Raw genomic sequence first — 8,845 nt, forward strand, 5'->3', positions numbered from 1 at the left:
AGTGGCTGGCAGCTCGTGACTCCCGGGATCCATGGACGGAACGGCTCCTTCAGAGACGCCGGGAGACTCGGAGCCTTTGCAGGGGGACCCTCAGCCCTCCCCCCCTTTATTTCCTCCGAGCCCCTACCCCCCCGCTGGCGAAAGCTCCCGGAGGGTCCAGTCCCTCAACCTTCAGTGCAGGGGGGGGCTGTAGGGGGGCGCATTGGAGGAGGCCTCGGACCCCCCTCCCTCCGGGACCCTCCCCTTGCAGCCCCCCTCCCCTTCCCTTTTGGGGTGGGTGCGGAGGAGTTTATTATCTGGACCCCCCTCAGAAACGACAGGGGGGCGCGCATCCACCCTCGCCGCCCTTGACCTTCGCAGCGGAGGAGGAGCTGCAGCCGCCCCAGAAATGTCGACCCCTCCCCCCACCGCCATCGATGCTGCTCGGCGCTCCCGCGAGACTCCTCCAAGTGGGAGCCGGAAGCGCAGATCACGTCTGAGTCGGTCACGTGACGGGAAAGAGGAGGGGGCGTGGCAGCCGCGGGAGAAGCTCCGCCCATCCAACCGCCGACCAGATCCGAACGAGAGAAACCGGCCCGGACAGCGGCCACGCCCCCGATTGGACGCCCGCGGCGGGGGCGGGGTTAAAGGCGGCCAATGGCAGCGCGCGCGGGCGGTTGGAGCGGCGATGGTGGTCTGGGCGCTCAGCCGCGCCGTGCAGTGAGTCCCGGGCCGGGGCAGGCGGGCGGCATTGGCTGGCGAGTCGGGCACCGGACGGGTCGGGGCAGGAGCGGCGGACCCCGGGAGGACCGGCCGTCCTCCGCGGCTCCCTCCCTCCCGGGCGTCCATGGCGCTGCTGGGCTCCCTGAAGGCGGCGGCGCTGCGCTCGGGGCGGCGGACTTGGCTGGCTCTGCTGGCGGGCGCCTACCGAGGCTGGCCGGCCTGCCTGACGCCCTCCTTCCGTTACAGGCTCCTGCTGGGGACGCTCTACCCGGCCTACGCCTCCTACAAGGCCGTCAGGAACAAGGACGTCCGGGAGTACGTGAGTCTGGGGGGCCTCGGGGGGTCTGGGCACCCCTCTTCCTCGGGGGGCTTTCCCCCCCTCTTGCCCGGCAGCAGCTCCGACTCACCGCCTCTCTTCCCGTGGCTCCCCCGCAGGTGCGCTGGATGATGTACTGGATCGTCTTTGCTCTCTTCATGGCCACTGAGACCATCACAGACACCTTCATCTCCTGGTGGGTCGCTGCTGCCCCCCCCCCATCACACACACCCCTGCTGTGCTGCAGTTTGAATTCTGCAAGGCAAAGGAGCTTTGCTTAAAGCCCCCCCCAAGTGACCCCCCCTCCTTGTCCATGGACCCCCTGCATTTGGGGGGGGGGAGTGGGGGCTTTGCCTACCACCGCCTTCTCTTCCCCCCCCCCTCCTGTGGCTCCCCCCTCCTTTCCCCACCTGTGGCTCCAAGGGGTTGGGAGCTTCTGTTCTTCCTGTTTTGCCTGACAGAACCAGTTAGCTGCACCTGCTGTGTCTGCCAGGTTTTCTTTCACAGGAATTGTGACAGTTCTAAGTATATCCTTCAAAAAAAGTCATTATGTTTGGGTTCCCCTTTCAAGGTTTTCCAATTTATATCTGAAGTGACCTTTTCAAGTAAATGAGGCTGAGAGGGGGGGGGGGGGAAGGTCAGCTTAGTTTAAACAAGCCAGTTAATTTGGTTACCACCCTCTTAAATCCTGAGCCAACATATCGTTGCTTAATGTGATGTAATGCAGCCAGTGGATTTGCTGGGCAGAGCTGAAACCATCTCAACTGGTTCTGAGCATGTATAATATGTGCCTCCCTATATGCTAGGAAGAGGCGGTTGGGGCAGGGCCTTCAGAGCAAGCCCATCAGAGGGAGGTTGTGGTTTATTATCTTGCTCTGGCTTTTCTTGTTTGGGAGAGATCACTTGATTGGACCAGGGTCAGAACAGATTTATTGCTAGCTGGGCTAAAGGCGGTCACATTGTGGGTGCTGCAATCAGTCACAAGTGTGAACCAGTTGCCAAGTGACAATCACGGGGAAAGGGGTGGGGGAGATTGCTGGGGTGACCAGAACTCCTAAGGCTGGTTGTAACCACAATTCATTCAATGCTGACGTAAACTGGTCATTGAACAAATGGTTGCAAGCAGAGAACTGTCTACAGTTACTCAAATGACTGTTGGCAGACAGCAAAGCTGCTCCCTGGGTTAGCAAAGGAGAGCTGGGATTGGTTTCCTTCCCTGATCATCTCTGGGTTTTCAGGAAAGGCCTCCTCCTTACCCGCTTTCACTCTGAAAACAGCCCCCTTGGCCGGACAGCCATTGCTGAAGTCAGCTGAAGCAACTTGCTGGGTACTGCTGGCTCCATGGGTGTCTTTTTGGTTGCAGGTTTCCCTTCTACTATGAGATCAAAATGGCCTTTGTGATATGGCTCCTCTCTCCTTACACAAAGGGGGCCAGCCTGCTGTACCGCAAATTTGTGCATCCCACACTGTCCAGCAAAGAAAAGGTAAGCGTCTTCCTGTGGTCAGGACATTGTTGTCGGCAGGTGCCCATTGCCCTGTTCTTCCTCTTCCTCCCCATGAAAAAAACAGGCATTTCTGACTGCACCTTTAAAGGGCTGTGGGCGCTGAGCCTGCATGCAGTTATGCCAACTTAGAACGGGCTGCCTGCCTTTCACCAAGGCAGATCTGGGAGTCAGTGTGGGAAGTGGCCTTTGGGGAAACCAGGACCAGGCAGCAGCAGATCGGGATCTCTAGTGATCACACCGTTGGCACAGAAACAGCTGTCTCCTTGTTACACATGGCAAGAAACGGGAGGGAGAGAAAGATAAGTGGCTTTTTGGGTGTCAGCCCCCACCCCCTTTCCTGGCAGGTGAATGACAGGAGCACTTCCTTATCCTGTGGCAAGAGATGCCTGGGGGAAACCTGGAGGGAACGGTGTCTTGGGTGGCCTTCCTCTGATCCTATCGATTGTCTGTGAATTCCTGCAGGAGATCGACCATTTCATCTGCCAAGCCAAAGAACGTGGCTACGAGAGCCTTGTGAGCTTTGGGAAGAAGAGCATCAATGTGGCAGCCACAGCAGCTATCCAGGTGGCTGCAAAAGTAACCTGATCTTTCCTTTGCTCTGATCTCTTGGCGGCACTGGTCTGGAGGCAAGCTTGGGCCTTGAGGAAGGGAGGTGCTGCCATTGGTATCTTCCTTCCTGTGGGAGCAGGTTTCTCACCCCCAAATCTCTTTGGTAACTAGGCGGCATTGGGCTGCTTCCCCCCATGACTTTGTGCTCTGTTCTCAGCTTGTACTACGTGGGTAACTAATTTGCTACCTCGCCTTCGCCACTACCTTTCCTCTCCAGCTCATGCAGGCTTCTTGTATGGGTCCTTTGGGTTAAGTATTAGGAACTCTGTGCTTGACCGATGGATCTTCCTCCTCTGAAATGCTGTGATTTCCCACTCTGGAAGCAATCCCTTCCTTGATTCCCAAGTAAATCCCTTTCCCCCTCTTGTCCTCCCCGTTAGGGCCAGGGAGCTCTGGCAGGTCGCTTACGCAGCTTCAGCATGCAGGATTTGCGGGCCATGCCAGAGACAGCCATGGTGCATTATTCTGACCCCCTCTACCTGGAGGAACAGGAACTGTGTCGGCAACCAATTGGTAAGGAAACCTTCTTTGTGGAGCAAGGTACAAAAGCAGCCAGTCTTTTCAGAATTCTCCAAGTCCTGATAACTTGACTGTCCCTTTGAATGCACACTAATTGCATACCTTAAAATGAAATTCCATTGCATGCAGCTCTCTTCTTCTCTAGGCCAGATTAAACTGTCCTGTGGGTGTTTGTTCAGGTATCAGAGGTTGTGCCATCAGTTTTACTGTGAGGCAACAATCCCTTTTGGGTGAACCCATCCTATGGAAGCGAGTTTGGTGCAATGCAGTGACGGCGTGCCAAAATTGTGTGCATGTGTTTCCACACCAATTCAATCCACCCTTCCCACCTGTGCATGCACCCGTGACACACACACACACACGTGCATATGCGCATGGCCCCTCCCCAGGCTATGGAGGCTTTCCTGAAGCCTGGGGAGGGAAAAAACAGCCTCCTCCGGAAGGGTGAAAAATCAGCTGGCAGGTGCACACATGAACACTGGAGCAGACGGCTGGCATGCTAGCAAATATGGTTACGCCACCTGCAGGTTCACCATCACGGGTCTAGTGGTTAAGACACCAAGCTTGGAACTAGGAATCTGAGTTCTAGTCCCGGCTTAGCCATGAAAAACACTGGGCAAGTCACACTTTACCTCACAGGGTGGTTGGGTGGGGGATAAGCATTAGGCATGTTACCCCCCCCTTGAATTATTTACAAAAAATAATAAACGTGGGGGTATAAAACAAATCACTTGGTCAAGCCAGATTGGTGGCCTCTAAGGGCCATGCAATGCTTTGCTCTGGACAGGCGTCTGGAGGATGACAGGTTGCTGCTTTCTGAGCCTTCCTTCGGTCTGCATTTGTCCAGGGCATAGGCCAGCAGTGCGGCAGCTGGGCTCGGATAGCAATGAGGAGGAGGAGGAGGACTTCTGGTCAGACTCTGAGCTGTCTGCCCCCTCCAGAGGCTGCCGCAAGGACCCCGCTCTCCCTAAGCTCTTAGCCAGGAGCCAAAGCCTTCGGCAGGGGAAGAAGAAGCTGCCAGCTAAAGAGGTAAGGAGGCTCTGGTGGGGACCCCAGTGAAAACCCTGTCAGGGTTATAAATAGCATCCTCAAACAAATAACACTCCAAGGCAAGAAGTTCCTCAAAGTTGCAATTTATGAAGAGAGCCATGTTGGCACATCTGCGAAAACCCGAATCTGAAAACTTCCAGGTTTTTCCACCCAGTTGAAAGTTCAAGATCCTGCCCACAAGCCCATCACATGGTGCAATCTTTGGCTGACAGGACAGATTCCACCCATCCAGTTCTGGCCAGGTGCAGAGACAAAGGATGACCTTGGCTTTCTAAGAAGAATGTTGTTATGGCTACATATCACCCAACTCCATATAACCCCCTTTTCGCACAGTAGAAAGTGTGGCATGTCTGGAGTCCAAAAAGAAAAGATGGCTTGCAGGCATGACAAGCACTGTTCCCTCTAAGGTACGCGGCTGTGCGGCCGCGCACATGGCAAGAAAACACCGGGCAGGACTTTTCAACTCCCGCGCAGTGATTTCTACTGCCACAGGCTCCGGAAGCTGGGGAGGAGGTCCTTTGCAGGCGCTGGCCAACTAGCCCTGGACTTGTTTTGATGAGCACGGGGCGACTGATGGTAATTGTGAAGCCCCAAAGCCCCCGCCACCACCGGACTAACTGCTGCTGCCTCCTCCTCTAACAGCACCGCCGGATTTGCTGCCCGACGTTGCGGCTTTGAGGAGCCTTGAGGCTACGGAAGCCAGTAGGAAGGCAGCGGAAGGGCGGGAGCAGGAAAAAAAGCCCCGATGGCTCCTCAAAAGCATGGTGGAGGAGGAGGGGGCAGGGGTAACGTGGTGCTCCTGATGATGGTGGAATGATCATCAATCCATTATTTTTCAAGGTGCCACAACACACTTGGGTTTTTGTTTTTCAAATATTTTTTAATCATGCAGGGATGGGTGGGTTACCGTACGCCACTCCCCATCTCTCAGGAGGAAACAAAATTCCACCACAGCTACGTTCAAGCTTTCGAGTTCTTCAGAATTCTTCATCAAGGAAAGAAGATACTAAAAAAAACATACTGACAAATTCCGGAGAATGCGAGTGGTTGTATATCCATGTATGTCACTGTGGCTGGCTCAGATAAAAACACTGGCCCATAATGACCTTTGGATTTGGTCTACTCCCATAGCTATTGCTTTATCTGTTTAAAGGTCATCACCACTGCTTTGAAGAGTGCATTAAAAAAATCACGGTCTCCCCGTTCTTTCACCTTTATTCTCTCCTTCATACTCCTCGGTGGAACATCTGTGAAAAAAATTCAAGTGCTCAGGGATGAAAATGTGCCGCTCAAACACTATACTTTTCTGCTCACACTGAAAAAAAATTAGAGGGAACATTGATGACAAGCCGAGTGACCTGCTCCAGCCAGGAAGGGGGGGGGGAGACCTGGCCGCTTCCTCTCTAACTGCTAGCTTTTTCCTTTCTGCAGAGTTCTTCCCGAGGGGTCCGAAGTCGTTCCCGGAAGCAGATGCTGGACCAAGACCGCTAGGCTCCCCCTAGGCGCATAGTTGGCAAGGCTCCCAGATATGTCACACCGCTGGGTTGAGGTTTCGGGGACTCGCCAGCTGCTCTTTCCCCAGTGCCCGAGCACCCCAACAGGTTGAGTGAGAGATGAGGAAGAACATATTGCACCCCTTGTGGCTGCCTAGGGAGCCCTGGACCTGCCACTCCCAGTGCCTCTCCTCCCCTGGGGGGCGGGGGAGGGCTGCCTGTTGGAAGGGCTTGCCCAGCCTAAGGATGGACAGGGTGCCCGACTGCTGCCTTAACCGTTGGCCCAGGACCTTTGCAGTCACGGCTTCTTTGGCTGGAGCCCCTCTCTGTCCCTGCCCTACAACGGCCGCTCCTCTTCCTTTGGGGCTGCCCCTGCTGCCCCTCTTTTAGTCTTCCAATAAAGGTGTTTTTTCCTCCTGCCCTGCCTCCTGCCTTTTTATTTTATTTTATAACATAAACATTCCAGTTTTAGTTAAACTGTGTTGTCTGGGTGCAGATAATTTTAGGAAATAAAGTGTTTACAGCAATATTCATTACACTGATCTTAGTTCTATAATATAATAATGACGATGGTGATAATAGCTTATCCATTGTAAGGAATCTGCCGTTGGTCCTTTTCTTCTAACTTCTGTCTGTCTTAGGCAGCCTTTGTTGAGTCTCAAGTGAAAAAGGATTCCGTGTCTTCCTTTCCTTCATTGCAAGTGTCACTCGATCTATCTCTCCACTTTTCCTCCGGGGGGGGGGGGGAATCCGATTCCTGCCTGTCAAATCAAATCCTCTCTTGGGAGGAGGGGGGGCGCTGCGCAGGCGCGGTAACGGCCTCGGGGCGCGGGCAGCATGGCTGCGGAGGAGCTGGAGGCGCTGCTCGGCGGGCAGGGCTGGCCGGTGTCCTCCGCGGGCGGCTGTGACCCGGGCGCCTCCGAGCCGGCGCGGCTGCGGGGCAACGTCTGCTACGTGGTGCTGGCGGTGCTGCTCAACGAGAAGGTCCGCGGAGGGCCCCCTCCGTCTGCCCACCCTCTGCGCCCCCGGGCGGCCCGTTGACGACCCCTTCTCCCCCCCCCGCAGGGCCAGGTGCTGGTGGTGCAGGAGGCCAAGGCGGAGTGCTACGGGAGCTGGTACCTGCCGGCCGGCCGCATGGAGCCCCGCGAGACGGCGCTGGAGGCGGTGCGGCGGGAGGTGCAGGAGGAGTCCGGGCTGCAGTGCCATCCGCTGACGCTGCTGGCCGTGGAGGAGCGGGGACCCAGCTGGATCCGCTTCGTCTTCCTCGCCAGGCCCACCGGTGCGCCCCACCCCCGGCACGGGGAGGAGGTGGGAGGGCAGGGGGCTCGCTCCGAGGGGGGGGCGGAGGCTGGAGCGGAGGGACGAGCCCCTTCCCCTCCGATTAGCCAGGTGGAAGTACTGGAACCCCTCCCCCTCCAGGGCCTCAGACTCCCCCCCCCCAGTTCATCCCCCCATCCCAAGGCTCCAGGACTTCCTTCCTTTGGGGAGTTTCCCCTGGGCAACTTCCTCCCGCTGCGGCTCTTGCTGCCCTCCAAGGCCACAGCCCCATTTGGGCTTTGCCCCGTCATTCCCTGCCCTGCCCAGCGTCTCCCTTGGTTTCCTGGCCGGACCTTGGAAGCCTCTGCACCCAACTGCCTTCCTAGCTGTCTTCTCCCTCCCTCCCTCCAGGCGGGGCCCTGAAGAGCCTGGAGCAGGCGGATGCGGAGTCCCTGCAGGCGCTGTGGTGGGACCGGGAGACGCCCACTCTGCCACTCCGCTCGCGGGACATCCTGCCCCTCATGGACCTGGCACTGCAGTACCGCACGAGCCCCCGCCACCCTCCTGTTCTGCCTGTGGAGCTGCCCTGCGCCTCCATCTGCCAGCGGTTCCTGCTGACCTTTGTGGATGCCAACAACTCCCTCTGGGTGCTCCTGGACACCACAGGGGTCCCCCACCTCCCCCTGGCAGTAAACTGCCCCTCCGCCTCCAAGCCAGGCAAGAGGCTGGTGGCCGCCCTTCCGCAGCTGCTCCAGAGGTGCTTGGCCCCACCTGGGATGGCCGTCCACCTCCAGGGCCTGCTCAGCCTGCAGCACCTCGGCAAGGATCCCGGGCAAAGTGATGGCATCTGCTTCAACGTGGTGGCCACAGTCGGTAGCAGCGAAAGCTCCCAGCAGCAGGACCTGGCACCGCCCGCATTGCAGGAACCGGCTTTAAACTGGTGGGCAGTGGAGGACTCGGCTCTGAAGGGCGAGGTGCTCCGAAGGCTCCATTCTGCTTCCTTCCTCCCCATTTACAGTTAGGGTCTCTCAGTGCCAGAAATCAGAGCTTACCCCAAGTTTCAGCTGGGATAGAAATGCCCTGAGTGGTCACCAGACGTGGCTGGGGGATGCCTCATTTCCTAACCATGATGCCACTCTACAACCCCTCACCCCTCCCTGCTGAAAGCAAGGCAGTCCCAGCAGCCTTCGGACCCTCAAGAGCCACGGATGGGCAGTTAATAAACGCATCTATTTCCTGGTGGCTCTTGTGTGTTTCTTGCAGGAGGATGGCTGGAACGGGTCCCCTGGCATCTGTTCATTAGATGTCTAGCCCCTCTTTCCTCCAGGGGCTCAAGGGGGGGGGGTGGCCACTGGCTCTGCCCAGCCACTTTCCCTCTTCATTTCAGGCCAGAA

General features: G+C 57.1%; 2 protein-coding genes across 3 annotated transcripts; both read left to right on the forward strand.

The window, feature by feature from the left end:
- The first annotated feature begins 517 nt into the window (after positions 1-517).
- On the forward strand, positions 518-6,613 carry LOC106542628 (receptor expression-enhancing protein 4). Of its 2 annotated transcripts, none has more exons than XM_087705990.1 (8): positions 518-699; positions 949-1,017; positions 1,138-1,214; positions 2,382-2,502; positions 2,986-3,087; positions 3,513-3,645; positions 4,499-4,680; positions 6,133-6,613. In XM_087705990.1, exons 1-8 carry the CDS (start codon positions 637-639, stop codon positions 6,190-6,192), a joined length of 807 nt encoding a protein of 268 aa, XP_087562116.1. In that variant the 5' UTR covers positions 518-636; the 3' UTR covers positions 6,193-6,613. The 2 variants fall into 2 exon arrangements, with proteins under 2 accessions (XP_087562116.1, XP_087562115.1); XM_087705989.1 differs by having other exon boundaries at positions 616-699; positions 949-1,021.
- Positions 6,614-7,013: 400 nt separating this feature from the next.
- On the forward strand, positions 7,014-8,693 carry NUDT18 (nudix hydrolase 18). Its single transcript, XM_087705991.1, has 3 exons — positions 7,014-7,178; positions 7,260-7,473; positions 7,863-8,693. Exons 1-3 carry the CDS (start codon positions 7,032-7,034, stop codon positions 8,471-8,473), a joined length of 972 nt encoding a protein of 323 aa, XP_087562117.1. The 5' UTR covers positions 7,014-7,031; the 3' UTR covers positions 8,474-8,693.
- The last annotated feature ends 152 nt before the right edge of the window (positions 8,694-8,845 follow it).

The sequence above is a fragment of the Thamnophis sirtalis genome, unplaced genomic scaffold (assembly GCF_051295495.1).
Source record: "Thamnophis sirtalis isolate CommonGarterSnake01/CBP01778 unplaced genomic scaffold, rThaSir2_p1.2 scaffold_2, whole genome shotgun sequence".
Lineage (NCBI taxonomy): Eukaryota > Metazoa > Chordata > Lepidosauria > Squamata > Natricidae > Thamnophis > Thamnophis sirtalis.

Coding starts and splice junctions, on each gene's coding strand:
- LOC106542628 (XM_087705990.1), top strand. CDS start 637: ATGGCAGCGCGCGCGGGCGGTTGGAGCGGCGATGGTGGTCTGGGCGCT. Junction 700..948: donor GCGCTCAGCCGCGCCGTGCA/GTGAGTCCCGGG, acceptor CTTCCGTTACAG/GCTCCTGCTGGGGACGCTCT. Junction 1,215..2,381: donor ACAGACACCTTCATCTCCTG/GTGGGTCGCTGC, acceptor TTTTGGTTGCAG/GTTTCCCTTCTACTATGAGA.
- NUDT18 (XM_087705991.1), top strand. CDS start 7,032: ATGGCTGCGGAGGAGCTGGAGGCGCTGCTCGGCGGGCAGGGCTGGCCG. Junction 7,179..7,259: donor CGGTGCTGCTCAACGAGAAG/GTCCGCGGAGGG, acceptor CCCCCCCCGCAG/GGCCAGGTGCTGGTGGTGCA. Junction 7,474..7,862: donor CTTCCTCGCCAGGCCCACCG/GTGCGCCCCACC, acceptor CCCTCCCTCCAG/GCGGGGCCCTGAAGAGCCTG.